Genomic DNA, 25150 nt, shown 5'->3' with positions numbered 1-25150 from the left:
GCTGGGAGGTAGCAGGGCCAGGATTTGTATGCAGGTTCTAGGTTTCTGGGCCATTCTGCAGCCTCCCAGACTTCCGCTCATCTTTTTAAACAAGTAAGGGTATAAATTGTACCCTTTCCAGCTGCAGGCACCCCTTATTTTTGGCCTCAGGACTCAGGGGAGGGGACATGGCCCCTCAGCTCCCATCTAGCAGTTGCTGGTTTTAAGCAGGTAGGAGGTGTGTCTCAAGCTCTGCTCTGAACCAGGGCTGGAACTTTCTTATCCGGAATTCAGTGTCTGCTTCTGGCCACGGTGCCCCTGGACTTTGTGCAGTCGGGGTGCTGATGCCTGACCCACATGGGGCACCTGCTTATGGGTCAGCACCAGACTCTCTCCCAGGTGCTGACTTGGCCCAGAGGTCTGCGTCTGACAACTGGGAGCCCAGGGCCCTGGGCCATGTGCCCTTACACACTGATCATATCACAGAGGCCAGTGGCCCCCAGGGCTCCAGCAAGCTGGCTTTTATCCCTCCTTGGCCAGCCTCCTGTGACCTGGGCTCAGAGGAGACATGGGGCCTCCAAGCAAGGCAAGGGCAGGGGCTGTCCCCTGGAGCAGACTCCCTGTGTCAACTGTGTCTGTGGCCATCGGGGCCAGGAGAGACTTGAGGGGAGCCATGTGCTGGAGCTGGGAAAGTGTCAACACCCAAGGATCCCACAGTCCCAGGGTAGCCTTTTGGACATGTGCTAATGGGTCCCGTGGACGCACTTTGGGCCCGGGGGAGGGTCCAGCAGAGCAAGCAGACCTGACTGTCTCCCCTCCTTGTGGAATTTCTCTGCCAAGATGGACCTTGTCTGGGTCTCCCTTCATTCTGTCCCGGGCACCCCGTGTACCCCAGGACCTTGTGGCTAAGGAGTGAGGAAGGGGTGCCATAACCGGGGGTTCTCCCCACCCTGCCCGCACGCACGTGCACACATTCACACACACCTGTTCCCTCGGGCCTCCTCTCTGGTCAAGGTCAAGCCTGGCTGAAGCAGCCGTAACCCTTAGTCCGAGGCCCCCAGAGGAGGGGTCTCAGGGCCGAGTGGGGAACAGTTGTGTCTTCAGGCTCTTACAAGGAGGAGCCAAGCCAGAGCAGCAAATCTCTGGGGAGCGAATGCGGCAGCCTGAGCCTGGGCTGGGCTGTCTCCCTCAGAGAAAGCCCTGTCCCTTGTCCCTTCCCAACCTGATCCCAGGGCTTCAGGGACCACGGTGACTTGTCGTCCCTGATGCATAGCCCCAGGCTCACTGGTGGCTGTGGCAGAAGCTGGGTATCCGCCTGAGGTCCCCGGTGCTCAGGGCTGGGCCAGGCGCGTGGCCTCTGTCCCCAGCTCAGGGCTGTCCAGTGCTGGAAGGGCAGCCAGGGGTCTGGCGCAGCCTCGTGGGTGTGGCCGGTGACTCAGGCAGCTGTAGGACTTCCAGGCCGCAGTCTGCACAGCCAGGTGCTGTGGTCGCTGTAGGAGAAACAGATGTTTGCTGGCACTGTTCTGCTCCTGGCCAGCACAGCTGTCTCTACCCCATCTCCCTTCGAGGCCTGGACACGCTTTGGTGCTGGACTTCTGCGAGCCACTCTGGAGGGGAAACAGCTTATTCCACCAAAGGCGGTCACCCTGGTTGGTCTGGGAGCTGGGGCTGGATCCGTTAATCTCCAACCTGGAACCTGCCACAGTGCACCCTGGGGCAGGCTGCTCCAGACTGCCAAGATGCCTCAGGTCCTCCGAGCCACCCCTTCATCTGCAGACCTGATGTCTGATTCAGATCCGAGTTGGCAAAGTACAGTCCCTGACCCAGTCCCGCACCACCTGCTTTTGTAAAGAACGTTTTGTTGGAATACAGCCAAGCTTATTCATTTATGTATTATTTATGGGTGCTTTTGCACTGCAATAGCAGGATTGAATAGCTGAGATCAGAGACCCCAGCTGGCCTGTAAATCCCTCGGTATGACTCTGGGGCTCCTTATAGAAAACCTTTGGCAAATCACGCGAACATGGTGGCTTTCTTCCCTGTCCCTTCTTGTGAACCCTTAGACTCTGATGTCAGGTTTTTTGTTTTTATTGTTTTGGCCACACCCGTGCCATATGGCAGTTCCCAGGCCAGAGATCAAACCTGTTCCTCCGCAGCGACCCAGGCTGCGATAGTTGGCTCCTTAACTCTTTGTGCCAGAGCAGGAACTCCTATGTTAGATTTGAAGTCATGTCTCTTCTGCATCTTTGTTGAATATTCACCATCTTTGTCATCATAACGATGATGCTAATTAAAACAAGAGCCCTTTATTCTCAGTTCTTGGAGTTTAGGATCTCTTGCCCTTTTGAGCTCTGCTCATAGGCCGTTGTGTCTGGGAACTATGTGATTCTCTTCCGAATTGTTTAAATCATTTTATCCTTTACCTTGACGCATGTGCTTATCTTTTGCCCTGGCAGCCTTGAGGACAGGGACTGTCCTGTGTTTTAAGGAGGTAGAGTTTGGCCCAAACACCTCCTCTGTATCCTCCCAGAAGACACCTAGTCTTCCTCCACCAAATATGCCGGCAAGCAACTTTTCTCCCTTTGATTGATATTTTTATATTTTGTTTTTAAGGTTAGTGAAAACTAACACTTACGATTTCATAGTGCTGAGCACAGTTTAATCCTTACAGCGACCTCATGTGACAAGTATTTCTAGTCTCCCCATTTTACAGCAGAGGAACGGAGGCCCAGAGAGGTCAGGTCAGTTGCCCAGAGTCACACAGCTTGGATGTGCCAGTGTCAGGATTCAAACTCAGCCTTGGAGGTCCAATTCTTGCCACTGCCCTATATGCCTTTCAGTAGGGATCCATTTATGGATGATTTTACAGTGAGAGGCCTGGGAGACCCTCAACAAACACCCCCTGGTGCTCCCGTCCTAGACGGAAGGGCCAGACCCCTTGCCTTCAGGAAGGTTCATTCTCCTTCTGTCCAGTTCTAATGGTGGGAGTTCAGGCAACAGCCAGGTCTTCGGTGCTTAGAGCTTCTTTCTAGGTGGGACCTACCTCATCACCAAGAGAAGGATCCCGCATCCCTTGATGGGGGAGTAGGGCCTCTTGGAGGCTGAAGGTGGAGGCCTGGCCCACGTGGGAAGCCTAAGTCCCAGGACCCATCTGCGGAGACTTGCCAGAGCCTAGCTGTGGAGACACTTTCCCCTGAGACCCTAGGAAGCTGGCTCTCAGAGGACCACGGCTGGCTCTCACAGGCAGCCCTTCCTCTGGCTGACCTCAGGGCCAGGGATGGCGAGAGGAGCAGAGATGTCTCTCCAGGCCCCAGGGCAGCAAAGGTGAAGTTCATCCACTAGCAGCTACCAAGGTTGTCCAGCATGCATAGGGCCCTTGCCCTGGGGAAGAGCCTGGCCAGAGGGAGGGGCCATCACAGCTATCCCTCTTCCACGGCCGCACCTGCTGGCCAAGAGCAGCAGCCGGGCTGCTCAGGAAATGAGCAGATTATTCTGTGTTCCTGTGTGTTGCACCTGCTGGGGCCAAAAGCTGTTCAGAGCCTGCTTCCGGGACTTGGGTCCGCTCTCCTGGTGTCGGGCCAGATGGAGTTAGAAGGATGTGGTGTGGGACCCAGATGGTGACTTGGCCTCTCCCAGTTTTCTTCCTGCAGCCCTGTCTCAGCTTGTCCGACAGCAGTCCAGTAACCTGGCCCCTTCGGACCCCTGAGTTGTAGGAGACGGTGATAACAATAGCCTGCATCGTGTTTGACACGGGCCCTGTGGGACACTATCACCTTTTGTATCTTTGAGTCCTCAGAACAACCCCAGTACCACTGTTCTTTCATGGAAAGGGAAAGAGATGCTCAGACAGGCTGTCACGTACCCATGGTTAAATCTCGAACTCCTAAGTCCTGGATTCAAACCCAGTGACACTCACTCTAGAAGCCACATAAACAGATCTAGATGCCAAGCCACAGAAGATGTGGCCCTGGGGAGCTGGTGCTGGTGCAGCAGCTGCAGGAGAGCTGGGGGTAGACACCCTTGCAGCCCACGCTAAGAAGTGTCCCATGGGGACCCAAGCCCAGGCTGCCTGTACTCCCACCGTCGCCTGGGCCAGGACTAAGGACATTCTGTCTGTCCTCCGTTTCCCCAGATAAGCTCATTTTCCAAGGTAAAGGTTTCTAGATTTCTGCCCCCAATCCTGCCCCTCTTCCTGGCAGGGCAGGGAGTCCCCAACCGCCCAGGGATCCATCTGAGCCCAGGGCCCTGCCTTGCCTCATCTCTCTGCACCCTCTTACCTTAGGAGCCTTCCTCTGGAGCTCCCCCTGTGGCTCAGTGGGTTAGGAACCCAACTAGTATCCATGAGGATGTGAGTTCAGTCCCTGGCCTCACTCAGTGGGTTAAGGATCTGGCGTCACTACAAGTTGCGGCATAGGTGGCAGATGTGGCTCGGATCCCGCGTTGCTGTGCCTGTGGCGTAGGCTGGTAGCTATGGCTCCAACTGGACCCCTAGCCTGGGGACCTCCATATGCTGCAGATTTGAACCTGAAAAAGAGAGCTTTCCTGTGCTGCCAGTTGATGCTCCCCCCCCCACCCCCATCCCACCCCCACGAAGACCTAGGCCTGCTCCTCACGTGGATGCCGGCACAAGGACTTCTCAAAACCAGGAGTGAGAATGCACTTCAGCTTTCGCGTTTCTGTTCTCAACCCCTGAACGTGCCCTTGGCCCTCTTCAGGGGCTCCATGATTCAGAAAGACATCGGAGACGCATGCGGGTGGATGCTTGCACATTCATGACCTGTCTCTAGTAATACTTATGCCACAATCTACCCCTTTTTCTCCCCTGCTCTTGCTTACACGACCACCTTCAGAGTCTAGTGCCGTCTTACAGGTGGGACGATGGAGGAGAGAGTGATTTCATGCTATGCACCTCCCACAGTTGCATGTGTGTTTTATTCTACTCCAGTTAGGCCCTTGCATGCTTGTGTCATGTAAGAAGCTCAGGGTGGACCTGTCCTCTGAGCATCCTTCTTTGGTGTCCAATGTTCCTGACACCCTGCAGGCTCCCACAGAGCTTTGACCTTGTCTGTTAGAGCACTGCTCACGATGCACTTGATCAGGAGCTGGGAGCATTCACGACCTAGTGAATCCTTTCTCAGGACTGACGCCTGACCACCTGGATGTGTCCCTCAGCTGGTCCATGGGAGCCATCCAGTATCTGCCGAACAAATGATTGAACTTATTATGGGAAAAGTTTGGGAGCTAGAAACCTGGCCCTCTTTCTCTGTGTGCCTCTGATTAGCCTTTGTCTCTGTAGAAAGTATATTCTAGAGTTCTCGTGGTGGCTCAGCGGGTTTAAAACCTGACAGTGTCCATGAGGATGCAGGTTCGCTCCCTAGCCTCCCTCAGTGGGTTAAGGATCTGGCATTTTTATCGTGAGCTGTGGCACAGGTCACAGACGTGGCTCAGATCCCGTGTTGCTGTGGCTGTGGTGTAGGCTGGCAGCTGCAGCTCTGATTCAGCCCCTAATCTGGGACCTTCCATATGCCTTGGGTGTGGCCATGAAAAGAAAAGAAAAAAAAAAAGTTAAAAAAGAAAAGTAAGTGCATTCTATTTAGAAGCTACCATGACAGCCTGTCACCATCTGGACCCTTAAGTATGTTATGCTGGGGAGTTCCCGTCGTGGCACAGCGGAAATGAATCTGACTAGGAACCATGAGGCTGCAGGTTCAATCCCTGGCCTTGCTCAGTGGGTTAAGGATCCGGCGTTGCTGTGGCTGTGGCACAGGTCGGTGGCTACAGCTCCAATGAGACCCCTGGCCTGGGAACCTCCATATGCCGCAGGTGCAGCCCTAAAAAGACAAAAAAAAAAAAAAAAAGTATGTTATGCTGTGTGTTCAATGATGATGTTGGGGCTCGGGGCAGACGCGAGTCTGGCTTCCTTTTGCAGAGGAGAGGGCTGAGGCTGGTGAGGTTAAGCCACACCCACAGCCCTTCAAGCTGGGTGCAGACCAATCACTGTGGACGGCGGGGCTGACGTAATCCCTGACGTCCAAGCTGCGCGTTTGTTTTTCTTCTGGTTCCCTCTCCTTCCACCCAAAGGGTTAAGTGCAAGTCGTTCCCAGTGTGTGGTATCTGGAAATGTTTGTTTTGTTTGTTCATACCACAGATTCCAGAACGGAAACAGCTCTCCATCCCAAAGATCGAGTCTCCAGAGGGTTACTATGAGGAGGCCGAACCGTATGACACATCGCTCAATGGTACGTCCTGGCGACGGGGCTCGGAGGGGCTCTAGCCCCTTCCCGAGTGGACGCAGTACCAGGTCTGCTGGTGGTGATTGGCACGCTTACCCCTGGCTGGAAACACAGAGGCAGCTCTTACCAGAGAGCGCGGCCTGAGTTGAGAGCTGTGGCCCCAGAGCGTTTGGCCCCTGGTCTGATGGGGAGCTGAGACCCGCAACAGACCCAGACCTGAGGCTTTCTGTGGTCCTGTCTGGATGTTGCTGGGTTCCATGCAGAAACATGATGGGGGAGAGGTCCTGGCCCAGAGGCATGAGGCCCAGTAAGCAACAGAAATGGGCTCGGGCTGTTTCCAGGTTCCTTCCCTGGACTCACCATCGCTGGACTCCCACTGAGTACCAAGTGTGCCTCCAGGAGTCAGGAACTCAGCCACAGTCGGACTCAGCGGGCCCAGTGGTCACGGCACTTCGATTCTGTGAGAGAAGACAAGTAACAGACAGGATGTATGTCAGGTGGTGATGTCAGGATGGAAAGCCGCAGGGGTGGGGGTGGGACAGGACAGGGACATTATTGTAGATTAGGGAGGACCCCTCTAGTGGCGTGACCCTGAGCAGATTCCTGAATGAAGTGGCTGGTACCTGCCAGAAGAACTTTCTAAGCAGAGAGCACAGTACATACAAAGGCCCTGAGAAAGGAGAGCCCTTGGCACGTGTGCTAGGAGCAGGTGCTAAGAGATGGGGACATAGAAGGCCCTGGCAAGGACTTTGGCTTTTCCCTGCATAGACTTTCCTCAGCCTCTGCAGGGTTCTTTTGGGGCTGACCGAACTTAGGTATTAAAAAAGATGGCCTTTGCCATGGGGGCAAGGCTCACACGGGAGTGTGAGAACCAGGGGTTCTCAGCCAGAGGAGATGGGATCAGAAATACTCTTCTTGGAGTTCCCATTGTGGCTCAGCGGGTTAAGGACCTGACGTTTTGTCCATAAGGATACAGGTTCGATCCCTGGCCTCACTCAGTGGGTTAAGGATCTGATGTTGCCTCCAACTGCAGCATAGGTTGCAGATGTGGCTTGGACCCGGTGTTGCTGTGGCAGTGCCATAGGTCTCAGCTACAACTCTGATTTGATCCCTGGAATGTCCATAGGCCGCAGGTGTGGCCATTAAAAAAAAAAAAAAAAGAGCTCTTTTTCGTGCAGGAATTCTCTAGCACAGAAAGGCCACGGGAGTTCTGGAAGAAAGAGATGGCTGTGCCCCTCCTCTCCTGGACAGCTGGACTCTGGTCCTCTCCCTCTCCCTTTCTTACCTCCTTCTTTTTCCTTCCTTTCTCAGTGAAAGGTCTTTGACAGTATAAAGCAATTTGCAGACTAAGGGGTAAGGGGCCCAGTCATGGGAATGAACTTGGTCCAAAGTGGGGAGCCTTGTTGGTTCCCCAAAGAATTGGCTCAGGGGTGAGATGGGACCAGTCACTTGGGGCCACGCACGCGTCTCGTCCTGGGTCTTGGTGCTTTACCTCTGGCTGCGGTCCCGGGACCATGTGGGAGATGAGCGCTTCTTTGGACCGAGAGCCTTTTATTCTAAGAGGCCGGTTTTGTGGGCAGAGTCACTTAGCGTGTGAGGTGTTGCCAAATCACCAGCCCAAATGTGATTTCAGACCCGAGCCGGGGGCGCGGCGGGGCTGTCTGGGTGCGTCTGGAAGGTGGGAGCGATGACTCACCCCACAAGCACCCCCGTGGGTTTAAACCCATCTCTCTGGGGTGTGACCCTGCCAGCCGGGGCTTGTCTCCCAGATGCTCCTGGGGGCCTGTTTGTGGGGCAGACGCTTCATCTTGACACAAACAAGTGGTCAGAAGGTTCCTGGTGTTTGTCTCTTGACTGGGAGTTCATACTGGTTTCATCCAGGACTGGGGCGGGGGGGTCACCGTAAGGTCAGCAAGGGGGATGGGAAGATGCCAATTGCCTTTTCCATCCTGCCAGGATAAGGACCATGGATGACTTGGGGGGAGCTGGTCACACTTGGCACAAAGAGGAGGCTTTCCCTGCATTATAAGCCGGCCTGCCCTCGGTTCCTGCCAGTGGGACACACAGGGACAAGAGAGGAAGGACCACCGGACGCCAGCCCCTTGCTCTAGTTCTCTGGTCAACAGTGCTTTTGCTGCCTTCCTGCAGAAGAGCAGTTTCCTGGCTTCTTGACCTGTCTCGTCAGCACCGTGCCCTCACTGCTCCCGCTGGGTCAGGTTCCTCTGTCTGCACAAAAGTTCAGTAAGTGCCCTCATGGCCTGGGCAGCAGCCGTCAGAAACAGCTACTGCATTCACGGTGTCTCCCACATGGGGTAATGGCAGCTGCTGTAACAAACAAGCCCCTTGAGGGTTTTTTGTTTTTTATTTTTTACTTTTTAGGGCCACACCTGTAGCATATGGACATTCCCAGGCGAGGGGTCAAATCAGAGCTGTAGCTGCCAGCCTGCATCACAGCCAGATCCAAGCTGCATCTGTGACCTCTGCCGAAACTTGTGGCAATGCCGGATCCTTAGCCCACTGAGTGAGGCCAGGGATTGAACCTGCATCCTCATGGATACTGCTTAGGTTCTTAACCTGCTGAGCTACGATGGGAACTCCCCCCCATGCAGTTTATAGAGACTTAGTGCAAATCTCATTCTCCCTCATCAACAGTTCAGTGCAGGCATCACTGGTCAGCAGGTAGTTTGCGAATCCAGACTCCTTCCAGCTCGGGCTCGGCTACCCCACAGGCCTCAGGCCACAGAATCCTCCTCAAAGAGAGCGCGGAGAACCTCTGTGTGCTGCTTTTTTTTTTTTTTTTTTTTGGTCTTTTTGCCTTTTCTAGGGCTGTTCCTGTGGCATATGGAGGTTCCCAGGCTAGGGGTCTAATCGGAGCTGTAGCCGCCAGCCTACACCATAGCCACAGCAACTCGGGATCCGAGCCATGTCTGCAACCTACACCACAGCTCACGGCAACACTGGATCCTTAACCCACTGAGCAAGGCCAGGGACCGAACCCACAACCTCATGGTTCCTAGCCGGATTCATTAACCACTGCACTACGATGGGAACTCCTCTGTGTGCTTTTTAAAGGCACTAGCCAGAGTGACACCCAGTGCTTCTGCCCACATTCTGTTGGTGACAGGAAGTCACACGGTCACCTCTGGATGGCAAGGGCCTGGGGCATGGTGTCCTACGCCAGGCTGGGGCCTCACCTAACAAGCCCACACCTCCCACTGGAAAGCTCTCACTTCTGATGGGCAGGCGGCCATGTCGCTCCCTCTCTTTCTGTCTCTGCATTTGGGTCTGTCCCTCTCCTCATCTCATCTCTCTCCCGCTTGCCTTTGTCTTTGCTTCTGGACACCACACAGGTCTTTCTGGCAGATTCCCCCCAAGCGGAGTCCCCAGATGGGCGCAGGTGCCTGAAGGAGTCGTTTACGCCACGATCACTTTGGGTACTGCTTGTCCTGGAGCTGGAATGCCAGGGGTCCCTGCCTGCTGCCTGGCTCTCAGAGGCAGGGTGCACGCCCCAGGGGTGGCCATGCCCTCTTCCTGTCCTCGTGCATGGGTCCTGCATGAGCACACGTGTGTCATCTGAACAGATGGCTAAAGGATGCAGACGTGGCCACTGCCAGATCAAATCCACTATTTTGAGTACTCCCTGTGTGCCTTTCAGTACTGTTCTCTTTGCCTATGTAATTATTTTAGAAATGCATCCGTGGCACATAGAGGTTCCCAGGCTAGGGGTCCAATCAGAGCTGTAGCTACTGGCCTACGCCAGAGCCACAGCAATGCAGGATCCGGGCCACGTCTGAAACCTACACCACAGCTCATGGCAACGCCGGATCCTTAACCCACTGAGCAAAGCCAGGGATGGAAGCGGCATCCTCATGGATACTAGTCAGATTGGTTTCCGCCAAGCCGTGACGGGAACTCCTGCATGTGTCATGTTAATTGCACGTTCTCACTTACCATCTTATCCTAAGAAGTGTCTCGAGTTGCAGACACGTCTTCGTAGTTTTCACTGATTATGATTGCATGGTACACTGGATGGAGTCATACTTTCCCCAGTTTCCTGCTGCTGATTGTTCAATAGCACTTGAATAACTATCTTAATGCATGTAACCTATCCCCCCTTCCTTCCTTTTTGAAAAACGAGTTTCCTAGGATAAACTCCCAAGACTGGGATTATTGGGTCAAAGAGTGTGGATGTTTTTATGATGCTCAGAACAACAAGCTGACAGGTCGTTTCCTGCAAGGCTGGTGTTAATTTATGTTTCTATCAGCGGTAAGAGAGCTCAGGGTCCCCCGCCGGGTAGCACTGTTATTTTCAGTCTTTGCTTATTCAATAGGTATAAAATTGTGAACGGTGCAACTTTTTTTTATTAAACCCGAAAGGGGCGTAATATCAGACTGCTTTTAAAGAAAACTGATGTTAAAATATTCAAAGTCTTAGTTTTGGAAATAATAAAACAAAAGAAAGCACATTTTCATTGGCTTTGTAGCTGGAGTAACTGTGGCCATGGCCTCATTCTGTTTCCCTGTATTTCTAATTCAGATGTGGATCTTTTTTATTCATATGCAGGAACCGAGTTTTGCGGATAGCATAGGAGGCTTCCAGAGAAGGAAAGACTAGAGGCCCATGGGCTCTCTTTTCTGATAAGTAATGTGGGGAGAAAAGAGAGGTTTCATTCACTCTGATTCAGGGGGACACATCATGTATGTGCAAGTCACAAGGAAGCAGATGGTGGCCCCACTTTCTGTTAGAGCAGTCCAGTAATGGAAGGAATTGTCCAGCAATCAGGAGGTAGTGAGCTCCCCGTCCATGGGGGAATTCAAGCAAAGGCTAGAGTAGGGTTATGCTAGACAGGATTCCTGTACTGAGTCAAGGGTTGGACCTGGATCCTGGGGTTCTCTTTTCTCCGTGTTCCGCACTTTGGGGCTTCATTGATTTTTTTTTTTTCCTGCACTTATTTATGGCTAACCTTGAATAGGGCAGTGAGGCCTGGAGGACAGAGCAGCTCTTGCAAGGTGGTGGGGGCGGTACTCAAGGCATGTGGAACAGGCAGAGGATTGGGCATGACTTGCACTTGGGGAGTCTGGGGCTTCTTTTAAACAGAATAGAAGTGTGAGGGTAGCTCCTTGGCGGGGCTGAAAGAAGGGCATCAGGTGGAAGTGAGTCGAAGGGGCTAAGCTTGTGCTGGGAGGTGTTCTGTGGGGAGGGAACAGGCACAAGGCTGCGGAGGATGAGGATTTGCAGGGAGGGCTGGGACCACGCCTGCGAGGAGAGCGTTTAGGAAAGGAAGGGTGGCCGCCTTCCCCAGAGAGCAGCACCTGCTGTGGTTAGTTTGCCTTTTATTTCCAAGGAGCCACAGCTTGTTTCTGCTCCCAGGTCAGGACCGGGGACAGAGCAGACCCAGCAGGCAGCGGTGAATGGCTTGCCCAGCCCTGGCCTTAGACAGTGACCCCTTTCCTCCTGGGTCCTGAGGATAACAGAGAGGCCCCCCAGCCCCTCCACCCCCGCTTCATCCTTCAGTTGAAGAAACAGAGGCCCCGAGGAGGGGGCTAGACTTCTCATCTGAGGGCAGTGTCTATCAGACAGGATTGGAGGAGGAAAAGGGAGAGACTCCTGGATTTACATTATCTGTGTCTGCGGCCAGAGGAAGCATCCAAGACATTTTGCTCGGGGGCTTGGGGGCCGGAAACTGCCTGGGTCTGTGGTTGGTGGCTGTGGGCTGGTTCAAGGGTGCGGAGAACGGGGGTGGCCTGGGGACCACCGGCTGCTCCTGCCCGCTGCCCGCCCTCCCTCTGGAAGGAGCAAAGCCTCTTTAGGAACATCCCCCACCTGGCAGGGCCGTGACCCAGGGGTCTTCTTGCAGAGGATGGAGAGGCCGTGAGCAGCTCCTACGAGTCCTACGACGAGGAGGAGAGCAGTAAGGGCAAGTCGGCCCCCCACCAGTGGCCCTCGCCTGAAGCCAGCATCGAGCTGATGCGAGACGCCCGCATCTGTGCCTTCCTGTGGCGCAAGAAGTGGCTGGGCCAGTGGGCCAAGCAGCTGTGCGTCATCAAGGACACCAGGCTCCTGGTCAGTCACCCCCTCCTTGGCGTGGGGGTGGGGGTGGTCCCCGATGCCAGGCACCCAGCCTTTTCCTTTGGGACGTTTTGACCTCTCCCCATCCCCAGGCTGCATGCTGAACTTTGTGTGCATGGATGAATGTGCTTTTTCTGAATGAAACATGGCCAGTGCTTTTCATCAGACTTGCATAGGGGTCAGTGAGGGCCACCCCTCCCCCCCGCATCCCATCCCATAGATATTGTGTCCGCTGGCCTGTGGGCTCATTCTTCCTTACATCTCGGCCCCTGGAGGGTTGGGGCGGAGCCTGCTGCCCAGTCAGGGCTCCCCCCACCTAGCCTGCAGCCCTAATTCGGGCTCCTGCATTCACAGGCAGCATCGGTATCTTCTCAGAAGTTGGAATATTCTGAATGATTGATTATAAGACCCATAAGGAATCGGAAGAGAGTTCTCTGACCACAGCCCTGTTTCCTGTGATTTGATTTGATTTTTTTGTTTTTCTAGGGCCATACCCGCAGCATATGGAGGTTCCCAGGCTAGGGGTCCAATGGGAGCTGTAGCCTCCAGCCTATGCCAGAGCCACAGCAACGCGGGATCCGAGCTGAGTCTTCGACCTACAGTGCAGCTCATGGCAACACCGGATCCTTAACCCACTGAGCGAGGCCAGGGATCAAACCCGTGTCCTCACGGATACTAGTTGGGTTCATTAATCATTGAACCACGATGGGAACTCCTCCTGTGATTTTCAAATTACAATTTGGTTTTATGCCCCGATTTAAAGTTTGTGCCGTTATTATAAATACCTCTTCTTCACTGGTTCCAACCTGCCCTGCTGTGTGCAGATGTTTTTCAGGTAATCCTGTCAAGCAGCCCTGTAAGAACCCCCATTTTATAAACGAGAAACTGAGGCGCCATGTATTTTTTCTGGTAGGGAAGACAGCCCTTTCCTTTCCCTGCTAATACATACATCATCTCCTAACTGAGCGGATGGCAAACTTGGCCTTCATCCCGTATAGACTCTCTGCTGGAGAAGCTGAGCAAGAAACAGAAACACAGGGGCAGAGAACTGGGAAAAGTACCTTCCACCCTGGGGACGTAGGGGTTGCCCACAAAGGATGCATCTTAGGAGCCAGTCAGTGCAGGCCTGCAGCGGGGTTGGAGCAGCTTGGATAAGCAGGGTCCTGGGGCATCTCTGACCAGTGGGGAGGAAGAGGCTCGAGGGAGAGGTTGACCAGCTGTCTGGTCACCATGACGCTGAGAGCAAGTGTTGCCCCTGATTGAGGTTACAGTTCTGCACTTGCACTTGGGCCCAGCCTTTTGGTTTTGTTGGGCAGAGCCCAGCTCTTGTTGATTCCCCCCTTCGCCCTGCCCAGCGGCCTCTCCCCTGCAGAATTTGCCTCCTACCCTGGCCAGGTAGCATCTCGCCTCTCTTCTGCAGTGTTACAAATCCTCCAAGGACCACAGTCCCCAGCTGGACGTGAACTTGCTGGGCAGCAGCGTGGTGCACAAGGAGAAGCAGGTGCGGAAGAAGGAGCACAAGCTGAAGATCACGCCAATGAACGCAGATGTGATCGTGCTGGGCCTGCAGAGCAAGGACCAAGCTGAGCAGTGGCTCAGGGTGAGGGAGGGGCCTGGCCACTGGGAAAGCAGGCCCACTCCCCTCTGGGGCTCCCAGGGTCTCCTGCACTTCTGGCTCCTGAACCTTTTCCAAAAGGGATGGATGTGGTCAGGGGTAAAGGGCCTACGATCCTTCAAGTTCGCAGGGCTTCCTGTGTTCCAAGTGGTAGCCCTCTGTCTTAGGGAAACAGATCGCAGGGTCAGCCCTTAGGTCTGCCTCCTTCTCCTCACCTGGGCTTGGGCTCTAGTTGAAATCCATGTGCCTTCTGGCCACTAGGAGGCGTCGTTACCATCACCACCAGTTAAAAGGCTCTACCCTGGAGGAGGTGGGGTGGACTGTGGCATCAAGTCTAGGAACCTCTGTGGGACCAAGGCAGCATGTGGGTGCTCCATGGTGACCCCCCACCTCCGAGGAGCCACCTGGCACACACAACGAACAGCCAGTCCCACCGAGGATGGGACAAGAGGGGGCTCACTGATCTGTGGGCTGGCTGCTCTGGCCCGTTTGGGCTTTGCTGCAAACTCTGCCCTCCCATCCCCAGCCTGATGCCAGAACGCGTGGGGACCTGAGGGAGACAGGCCCTAAGGAACAACCCCCCACCCAGCTGGGGCCCCCAGGGGACTCTCAGGCCAAGGGTGGAGCAGGGGTGCTCTGCTCCTTTGAAATCCTGCATCCTCTCGCTCACCCCCACCTGCTCCCCCGACCTAGAGGGGCTCTGGCTTCTGCCTGGCTGTGAAGGGCCTTCCTCTTCCCTCAGGTCATCCAGGAGGTGAGCGGCCTACCTTCCGAAGGAACATCCGAGGGAAACCAGTACAGCCCAGATGCCCAGCGCCTGAGCTGTCCAAAAGTAAGCCTCTCCCTGCCCGGAGGAGAGTTCACTTCCAGAAAAATTAAAGATGTAGGAGTTCCCTGGTGGCTGAGCAGGTTAAGGATCCGGGTTGTCACTGCTGTGGCTCTGGTCACTGCTGTGACTTGGGTTTGATCCCTGGCCCTGGGAACTTCCGCAGGCTGTGAGCATGGCAAATAATAACAATAATAAAAAAATAAATAAGTAAAATTACAGGTGTAAAATTGGGAGCTTTGCTTCTACAACACAGCCCAATAAATAAGAAGCATACAGTGCCTGGCTCAGGGTAGAAGCTTCAGCTTGGCAGGGAGACTGGTGGAGGCAAGGAAACCTACATATTTTCTTGCTTTGGGCCTGGGGACAGGGGCAGGGGGAAAACTTTATTAGGACAAAGTCACTTTGCCTGCGTCCTTGGGCAAGGACATGCATCTTTCAAGGCTCTTCCTTCCCACTTCATCCCCAGGAGAGCTTCACGACAACAGCACTAGTCGTTGGGAGCTTCAGGGGTTGGGGGAACAGCCTAGGTGTTGACCCCAACCAAGTGGCCCTTGTCTTCAGCTGCATGGAGCTGTGGGGCTCCTGCTTTAAGGTCAAAGGCAGGGAAGTTAGGCTGGGTGCTGGCCGAGGGGAGTGCCATCACTGCAGCATCACATTCCACATCCCCAGGCATTTGCAGGCAGATGCCCAAAGCCTGGTGTGCGCAGAGCCAAGGGTGCTTGTGTCTCATGTTGGGGTCCCCACCCCTGTCAGGGAGGAAGGCAGAGGGTGAGCAGAGAGGCCTTGAGCAGGGAGGGGGCCCTTTTCCAGGGAGGAAAACCCACAGCACTTCTAGATGTTTCGTTGTCTTAGTCATTCCTCGGACATTGACAAGAAAATAAAAATCAGGAATTCCTATTGTGGCTTAGCGGTAATGACTCCAGCTAGTACCCATAAGGATGCGGGCTCAGTCCCTGGCCTCACTCAGTGGGTTAAGGATCTGGCATTGCTGTGAGCTGAGGTGTAGATTGCAGATGCAGCTTCAGTCTGGCATGGCTGTGGCTGTGGTATAGGCTGGCAGCTATAGCACTGATTCATCCCCTAGCCTGGGAACCTCCATATGCCATGAATATGGCCCCTAAAGAACGAAAGAAAAAGAAAACAAACACAAGTCAAAGTAAACTTAGGGATTTCTTCATATGGGAGTGAGAAACAAGGGCTCTCCCAAAAGACCCAGAATGCTGATTCCCTGGCCAGAGGCAGGAGTCCTTGGTCCCTGGCAAAGGCTCTGTTGGTTGGGAGTCAGTCCCTTGCCTTAGTTTCCAGAGATCTGGAGTCATTGTTTCTGGAAGCTTGAAGGAAATATTCTTTGGGGGGAGGGGCACACCCATGGGACATGGAAGTTCCCAGACTAGGGGTCCAGTCAGAGCTGCAGCTGCTGGCCTACACCACAGCTCACAGCAACGCCAGATCTTTAACCCACGGAGCGAGGCCGGGGATCGAACCCACATCCTCATGGATGCTAGTCGGGTTCGCTTCCACTGAGCCACGAGTGCACCTCCTTGACTGCAATATTCTGAGTGTCTCATGTTCTTTTAACAGCAGCAGCCACTACACTCCTCCAGGGACTGTCTCTGATCCCCCAGCAGCCCTGGGAATACAGACAGGGATGTTATCCCTATTTTATACACAGGGTGGGGGGCAGGAAAGCCCTGCTTGGCAGGAGAATGCTCCAGCTGGCATTCGGATCCTGGTCTGACCCCGTGCCGACCAGCCAGCCCTTCTCCAAAGACCGCAAGTTGGTAGCACAGTCAATTCTCAAAAGATGTCCTCCAGCTCCTGGTATGGCCGGTTCCCCACCTGCCAGTTGGCTTCAGTTGGGGTGCTGATTCCAATGCGCCCTGGGGCCGGCTCCCTGCCCTCCCCACTGGCTATGGGGCGCTGTGACATCGCGTGGAGCAGTCATGTTGAGAACTGGTGGCCAGGATGTGCAGTAGCTGAAGAAGAGGAAGATGCTCCGGGGAACCTCAGAAGGGAGGGCAAAGGCAGGTCCTCCAGGGAAGCCTGGCCATGTCCCACCAGTGACCTGGACCCCAAGGTGACCCGAGAGTCATCCCCAGACACCATCACCCACTCGTTTCTCTCTCTTCCACAGCCAGATATCAACGAGAAGTACCTGTCCGCCTCGGAGTACGGAAGCTCCACAGATGGCCACCCTGAGGTCCCGGAGACCAAAGATGGTATCAGCGCTCTGGCTGTCAGCCGGGGGTGGGGTGGGGTGTACCCCAAGCTGTGAGGCTCAGCTCTCCGGCTCAACCCTAGTAGGTTTTAACAGCCAATTCCAATATGCCTCCGATTCCTGAACTGCTTAGACATAGGCAGCTGATAGACGCCAGAGAAAGGGAGAGGGGACCAAAGCAAAGTTAAGTTTCATGAACTGCTGGGGGTAGAACATTCTTTTTTCCCGTCTGCTAACCCGAGGTCAACTCTCTCTGAGCCAGTTCAGTCTGCAAAGCTTCTCCAGGGCTGACATGTTCTATGAGAGGTTGGTTGCCTCTCTTGAGGGCGTGAGTCTAGGGACACCCGACTCTGGCCTGTGCGTCCTGGTTTGGGGAGCAGACGTGTGTGTGTGTGTGTGTGTGTGTGTGTGTGTGCGCGCGCGCATGCGTGTACATGCGCATGTGTGCACGTGCTCACAGGGAGAGGCAGACTTGATGGGAATAGTTCTGCTATGACGTGTGTGTGTGTATAGACTTGATGGGAAGGGTTCTGCTATTTTTCCCGTCTCCATGAGGGCATGCCGGTAGGCTGTGTGCAAGGCTGATGGTATTTTCTCTCATCTCCACAGTCAAGAAAAAATGTTCTGCTGGCCTCAAGCTGAGCAACCTGATGAACCTGGGCAGGAAGAAATCTACCTCCCTGGAACCTCAGGAGAGGTCCCTCGAGACAGCCAGTAAGACCCCAGCCACCTCCTGGGCCAGAGGGCAGGCTCTCCCCGGGCTGCCGCAGGTCTCCAGGCGGGCAGCTCAGCCACCGGCAGGGGTTCTGGGTCTCGCTCTGACACCCCTCGGGTGGGTGGGCCCCCTGCCCACAGTTTCTGTTGATCTTCATTGCAGGCAGCTCTTTAGGCCTTACCCATCCCTCCTGCTGCAAGGCTGGCTCCTTTGTGGAGGTTGATGGGTAACTGATGGCTGTCCTCTGAAGGTCCTTAAAGTTATGCTCATTTGACCAGTATGTATGGAGCGTGGTAGGCACAGTGTCAGGGAAGGGGGACCAAGCAGACGGAGGCAGAGCCCTGAGAGCTTAAAACTCAAGAGAGGTGATGGCGGGAGTTCCTCTTGTGGCTCAGCGGGTTACGAACCCAACTGGTATCCATGAGGATGCAGGTTCAATCCCTGGCCTCCTTCGTGGGTTAAGGGTCCAGCGTTGCCGTGAGCTGTGGTGTAGGTCACAGACGCAGCTCGGATCTGGCACTGCTGTGGCTGTGATGGAGGCTGGCAGCTACAGCTCCGATTGGACCCCTAGTCTGGAAACTTCCATCTGCTGCAGGTGCGGTCCTAAAAAGCGAAAGAAAGGAAGGAAGAAAGGAGAGAGAGAGAAAAAAGAGGCGAAAAAAAAGAAAAAGAGAAGATGGCTTTTTATATTTATAACCACACACTATGCTGTCTTAGTAGCTACGGGAACTCAGGGACAGAAAGAACCTTTCTTACTCTGGGAACAGAGTAAGGACTGGCTTCCTGGACCTGAGCCTTGGAGGAAGGGCAGGAGCCAAAAGGGCTGGGAGGGCCCCCGGGGGCAGGAACAAGACTCTGAGAGGAGCACTGGTGACACCTGTTACGGGGACGACAGAAGCCTGTGTTCTAAGTACAGAGGGTGTGTGCAGGTGCTGGGGAGCCTTAGAGGGGGGCTCTGCTGCCCTTACTCAACCTTGAGGAAACCAAGGCCAGGGGAGAAAGACCTTTTCCAGACAATATCCTGGCTTCCAGCCGGAGGCTCACTGCTCTACGTCCCCCCAGGGCCTAAAGGCCACTGCTGACCGTCTCTGGGCCTGTCCCTCCTCCTCCTGGAACCCATATCCCAGCCCTGGCTCTCCTCCTGAGTCCCAGTTCAGCTCCATGCTTTGTGGCTGCAGCCTGGGCTCAGATGGAACAGGAAGACGGCAGATGTGGCCTTCACTGCGAGCCTCCTGCTTCTGCCCCTGCAGCCTCGAGGCATGATGCTGGTCCCAGTGAGTCACTTTGGGAGATGCGGCTGGCTTAGGCTGGAAGTTACTCAGTGGTGAAGCATCCTGTCCTCTGTGGCTGGGGACAGGGCCAGAGAGAACGCAGATGCCCTTCTTCCTGGGACTCGGCGTCTGGGCTCCCTGCTTCTGCACCCAGAGTTCTGTTTGGCCTAGAGAATGCTGGCTGGCGAGTGGGGCACCTGCCTGAATGAACCAGGATTCCAGGTTCTGGGCTTACATACTTCTGTTTATTTTTTTTTTTTTCTTTCTGCCATTTCTCGGGCCACTTCTGCAGCATATGGAGGTTCCCAGGCTAGGGGTCCATTCGGAGCTGTAGCCACTGGCCTACACCAGAGCCACAGCAACGTGGGATCGGAGCCGTGTCTGCAACCTACACCACAGCTCACGGCAACGCCGGATCCTTAACCCACTGAGTGAGGCCAGGGATCAAACCCACAACCTCATGGTTCCTAGTCAGATTCGTCAATACTGAGCCACGACGGGAACTCCCCATCTTACTATTGTGATGTGACAGTCACATGGCTCTGAGAAATTCCTGGTCTCCACTGTGTGTCTCGCAGTGGGCTGGGTGCCAAGGTGGCCATCCACCTTGACGCTGCTGCCTGGGCCCAGTTCATCCCAGCTAAGGTGAGAGCAGCTGCTGATCCCTAAGGATGGAGAAGGCATAACCTCTTTGTCAGCCTGTGCCTCTGGGAAGGTGAGCAGCGCAGAGAGCTGTCGGCCCCCTGCAGAGGGGCTGAAAGACCCTTCATCTTTGTAGCGCCTGGGACAAGGCTGTGCCTGGCACATGATGTGAGCTCCATAACATCATGGGGGAGGGAAAGGCTTATCGTCTGAACCCAACACATGCAACCATTTAAAAACAAGAAAGGATGGCGTGAGGGGTGCCCCCACCGGCACTGGCAGAGAAAGAAGCAGTCCCTGGTGGAAAGACCACAGGGCACAGATCTGGGCACTGGAGACGAATGTGCCCAGTTCCTGGCCTTGACAGGCTCTGTGTCTGCTTGGGAGGCTTACTTGGGAGCAGAGTGTCACTGTTTGAGGACTCAAGGGTTCTGAAGGCAGTAGAGCTGGGAGGGCCAAGGCCGGCCACCTCTGGGAGGAGGAGGAGGAGCTGGCTGAGGGGAGGAGGACTTTGCAGGCTGAGATTGAGTGGCCCAGGGATGGCAAGGTTGTCAGAGCAGCTGAGGAAACTGAGTCTGCAGAGGTGGGGGGGGTTGCACCTGCAGCTAGGACATGTGGCTGGGGCGAGCTTCCTGTGCGGGGCCTGAGCTGCCGGCAGAGGCAGGGAGGAGGACAGGCCTTCGAGCCTGGAGATGAGGCAGGGAGGCAGGGGGGTGTGTGTGAAGGAGTCTCCACTTGCACATGCATGCACGCCAACACACACAGCACACACACACACACATACACGGCCTCCTCTAGCCTAAGACCCAACTCACTTGCTTCTGGACACTTTCCAAAAACCAGTAGTGCTGTGCTGCCCACCTTCAAAAGGTTTAAGCTGCTAATGCAAAGGAGGGAGAAAGTCCGATTCACAGCCTCCGCAAGGTTGGAACGTTTCTCGGGCAAAGCCTGGCAAGTCTTTTTTTTTTTTTTATCTTTTTGCCATTTCTTGGGCTGCTTCTGCGGCGTGTGGAAGTTCCCAGGCCTAGGGGTCGAATCGGAGCTGTAGCCTCCAGCCTACACCAGAGCCACAGCAACTCGGGATCTGAGCCACATCTGTAACCTACACCACAGATCATGGCAACACCAGATCCCTAACCCACTGAGCAAGGCCAGGGATGGAACCCGCGACCTCATGGTTCCTAGTCGGATTCGTTAACCACTGCGCCACGACGGGAACTCCAAGCCTGGCAAGTCTTAGAACTGAGATTCTGGAGGAGTCTCTCAGGGGGCTGGAGACATCCCTGGCCGCCCCCCCGCCACCCAGCCCCCTCAGCTGCATCCCTCCCCGCAGGTTACCTGAATGTGCTGGTGAACAGCCAGTGGAAGTCGCGCTGGTGCTCTGTCAGGGACAGTCACCTGTACTTCTACCAGGACCGGAACCGGAGCAAGGCGGCCCAGCAGCCCCTCAGCCTGGTGGGCTGTGAGGTGGTCCCAGACCCGAGCCCGGACCACCTCTACTCCTTCCGCATCCTCCACAACGGCGAGGAGCTGGCCAAGCTCGAGGTAGTGCTGGCCCGTGGGGGAGGGGCAGGGCCCGGGGGCAAGGTCACGGCCCTTGCCACAGGTCCTGAGGACCACAGCCCCACAACGGGAGAGTCCACCCAGCGGCTTTATTTGTACTTCCTTTGCCTGAGATTGTTTGCATTTAAAAAAAAAAAAATTCCATTCCCTTTCTGACCTCAGGGTGGTGGAGTTATAGGACCGGGACAATGAGCTATTTCCTGCACTTAGGGCAAGAGGAGTATTTATAACTCCCTGAGCTGCTGGAAAAACTTTCTGGGGATTCAAAGCGGGTTTGTGATTTTGTTTGTGTATCACCAGATGGGGCTCAGTACATTAACATGCCAACCAGTAAGGGCTTATCTTGGGGGAGAATAAGGTTGGTGATACAATGACAGTAATCCCACTCCCCACCCTGTTTGATGTTATGTTCCATTTATAAAAATAAGAGGTGACATAATACCTTGCAATGAGCTGGGCAGTCCCCAGCAGAAGGCTTTACAGGCGTTTAAGAACACACCCCAGTCCACTCCTGTGCACCTAGCCCTGTATCCCCGGGGTCTTCCTCCAGATTTTGCGCCAATGCTGCCCTCTGGTGGCTAAAAGATCCACATCCCTCTTCATCCATCCATCCTATTGACAGATACCTACTCAGTACAATAATATGGTGGAGAAGTGGAACTTACATTCCTAGTACAAGAGTGAGATGTTTTTCATTGCTCCATCGATTACTTAAGGCCAGTTGCCAGAGAGCAGTGGGGCAGGTGCTGTGATATGTATGGAAGTCCACGTGCTGGGCAGGTGGGAGCTAAGTAGGGCGAGCTTGTGTGGGGCAGGGGAGGTGGGGAGGAAAGCGAGGCTGATCCTAAGAGGGGAGAGAGACCCTGAAGGGGTTCAAGGGAAGGTGGCCTGTTCAGATTTGGCTTCCCAGACACTTCTTCCAGCTGCCGGGGGCGGGGTGGGGGGGTAGGAAGGGATAAAATGAGAAGCTGTTACCATTGCCCAGGGCAGGGATGGTTGCAGCAGGAACTACAGGCCATCCAAGGAAAAGCTGTGTTGAGAAATCCACTTGAAAATGAGTAGGAAAAGGAAAGCAATTAATGTCGAAATCCGCTTTCAGCTACCCCCTCCGATCACGAAAACAGGGCAAAGGGGTGGCAGAGCTGTACTGAGCAATGCCAGCCAGGTAGCTGTTTTTCCTCATGAAAGGAAACCCGTAATATTCATAGAATTTCCAGGGCTTTCTCATTATCAAGCCAAGAATCAATCTTGGCATTTAAATAGAACTACCCAGCAGGTACGCTTGATGAGAATGCTGTATTGTCTCCTGGGAAAATATAGGCACCAACGTCACGGGGATTTAGTTCCTGATTTGTCCGAACGATTTGACCTGGTGTCAGGTGTATACTGAAACCGTAAACAAAAATAAATTCGCGTTTTGATATTTCTTAGCAGGGATCCGGTAGTATTACATGCATGAATTAGAGCTGTTGAAATTGAAATGTGATCATTCACAAAAGAGAGGTGTCACCCAAAATACACCGTTACCAGGCCTCTCCGGGATCATTAGCCTTCTGGAAATAGATGTATATTAGCATCACGTGTGATACTTGGCACAAATGTCCACAGCATCATTGAGGTGACTCTAGGGTGTCACTAGTAGCAGGAAATACTATTTCGGGTCCCCGGAGGATGGGACGTGCTTGTGAAAATGAGGAGCTTGGCCCAGGGCCACACAGTCAGAGGCCTTGCGTAGGGTGGGGGTGGGGAGAGGCTGGGCCCCAGGCTGCACGGTCAGCCCCGCTCATGTCCTTCTCGGCCTCCTCCCAGGCCAAGACTTCCGAGGAAATGGGCCACTGGCTAGGCCTCCTGCTCTCGGAGTCAGGCTCCAAGACAGACCCGGAAGAATTTACCTACGACTATGTGGATGCCGATAGGGTTTCCTGTATTGTAAGCGCCGCCAAAACCTCTCTGCTGTGAGTATTCAGGGACCTCCCGCTTTGCACCCTCCCACGCCCAGCCTTGCTTCCAGACCCAGGCCCAGAAGGGGCCCTGGTGGGCAGCTGAGCAGCGTGGCAGCTGGGAGGGCCATCAGTGTCGAAACCGACGTGCCACGAAGTCATCTTATGTATGCTGGGGCTGTGCCAGCCACCTGGCTTGGGGGACTTGTCTAGATAAAAGAGCTGGTTAACCTGTTCTGTGTAGCAAAAAGATCAGGGCCAGGGAGCAGCCCTCAGGCGGGCCCCGCAGGAGCTGAGCCAGGCGTCTGGCCCGGGGACAGCCACAGCGTCCAGCTCTGGTTAGACACTCTCAGCTCCTTAAGGCAGAGCCGGCGCCTTTGCTGGCTTCCGCTTTCCTTCTGCTGAGGCAGCATTTGCCCATGGAGCCCTCGCTGGGTCCCAGCACACCCTAGAAGAAGCAGGGCAGAGGTGGCACTTCTGCTTCTTGGATCAGCAAACTAACTCCGGGAGAAGTGGTCCTAGGGCAGGGCGGGGAGGGGTGAGCAGATGTGGCAGCCAGCCGAGCCACTGGAACAGAATCTGCTCTCTGAGGTACAAAATGCGGAAAGTGCCATCTGGCCAGTGAGGCCCCAAGCATGCCGTGTGCTGCGCAGATGAAATGAGAGAGGATTTTGTTGTTGGAAGGAGATCCTGAAAGGGAGAAATAGGGGTGAGAAGACGGCAAAGGAGCCTAAGAGGAGGAGGGAGGGTAGGGACGCCTGCTTTCCTGGAAGAGAAATTTGGAACGGGAATTCTAATAAGAAGGCCCTGGGGAGAGAGAGAGGAGATAACCCTAAGCAAACGGATTCGTGGAGCTCCCTTGTGGCTCAGTGGGTTAAGGATCCAGCATGGTCACTGCAGTGGCTAAGGTCACTGCTATTGCATGGGTTTGATCCCTGGCCCAGCCAAGGGCATGACCAAAAAATTTTAAAAAGTAGAAAAAAAAATTCATTTTAAAATGAGGTCAGTGCTGGTCCCCAGGTCTCCTGCACAGTCCACGGATTTCGCCATAGCTCTCACTGCTATGAATGCTTTGAGGCTGGTGGCATTTACCCTCTCTTGCCGTGTCTTCCAGACTGATGCAGAGAAAGTTCTCGGAGCCGAACACTTACATCGACGGCCTGCCCAGCCAGGATTGCCAGGAGCTGCTGTATGATGATGTGGAGATGTCGGAGCTGACGGCCTCGGTAAGGATGCCGCCGGCAGCCGCCTGGGGCTGCCCCTCCTCTTCCTGCCAAGCCTCAGTGCCTTTGTGTCTCAGTGCCAGAGACCATTAGATGGTCCCCAAGAGGGATGGGCTCCAAGTCACCCGCAGGGCCATCAGTGTTGAAACCAAGGTGCCACAAAGTCCTCTTATGTATGCTGGGGCTGCGCCAGCTGCCTGGCTTGGGGACTTGTCTAGATGAAAGAGCTGGTTAACCACTCTGGTCAGTTCACAGGTAGAGGGTGTGGTATTGGGAGTGGTGATATCGTTAGCTCTTTTTATTTTATTTTGTTTTATTTTATTTTTGCTTTCTAGGGCTGCAGCTGCAGCATTTGGAAATTCTCAGGCTAGGGGTCGAATTGGAGCTACAGCTGCTGTCTATACCACAGCCACAGCAACGCCAGATCCTTGACCCACTGAGTGAGGCCAGGGATCGAACCTGCATCCTCATGGATCCTAGCCGGGTTTGTTAACCACTGAGCCACAAAGGGAACTCCAGCCCTTTTTTTTTTTTTTAATTGAGGTATAGTTGATTTGCAATATTATATTAGCTTCAGGTATACATCATAGTATGTATGATTATAAATTATATGCCATTAAAAGTTATAACAAAATAATGGTTCTAATCCCCTGTGCTACACAATATTTCCTCATGGTTTATCTGTTTTATCCATAGTAGTTTGCATCTCTTAATCCCACACCTCTATCTTGTCCTTCCTCCCTTCCCTCTCTTTAGTGATCAACAGTAGTTTGTTGTCTTTTTCTGTGAGTCTGTTTTTTTTTTTTTTTTTTTTTTTTTTGTCTTTTTGCCTTTTCTAGGGCCGCACCCACG

General features: G+C 54.3%; 1 protein-coding gene across 22 annotated transcripts in view; it reads left to right on the top strand.

Annotated features, from left to right (window-relative positions):
• AFAP1L2 (actin filament associated protein 1 like 2) overlaps positions 1–25150 on the top strand; it is a 127239-nt gene that overhangs the window by 95512 nt on the left and 6577 nt on the right. For 13 of the 22 annotated variants that reach the window (XM_084994391.1, XM_084994401.1, XM_084994400.1 and 10 more), the window contains 9 exons: positions 6128–6218; positions 12071–12276; positions 13703–13882; positions 14640–14729; positions 16861–16945; positions 17554–17658; positions 20906–21117; positions 22945–23090; positions 24190–24301. In XM_084994391.1, the coding sequence (XP_084850517.1) occupies positions 6128–6218; positions 12071–12276; positions 13703–13882; positions 14640–14729; positions 16861–16945; positions 17554–17658; positions 20906–21117; positions 22945–23090; positions 24190–24301 (1227 nt within the window). Of the gene's footprint in view, positions 1–6127; positions 6219–9562; positions 9647–12070; positions 12277–13702; positions 13883–14639; positions 14730–16860; positions 16946–17553; positions 18255–20685; positions 20802–20905; positions 21118–22944; positions 23091–24189; positions 24665–25150 lie in introns of those variants that run through there. The other 9 variants (XM_084994389.1, XM_084994395.1, XM_084994394.1 and 6 more) reach the window with 3 other exon arrangements.

Source organism: Sus scrofa, chromosome 14, assembly GCF_054392235.1.
Source record: "Sus scrofa isolate SSC_HxYL_T2T_F1_AM1 chromosome 14, Sscrofa_HxYL_maternal_Yorkshire_Landrace_v2.0, whole genome shotgun sequence".
Taxonomy (NCBI): domain Eukaryota; kingdom Metazoa; phylum Chordata; class Mammalia; order Artiodactyla; family Suidae; genus Sus; species Sus scrofa.
This window is presented reverse-complemented; position numbering and strand designations above follow the sequence as displayed.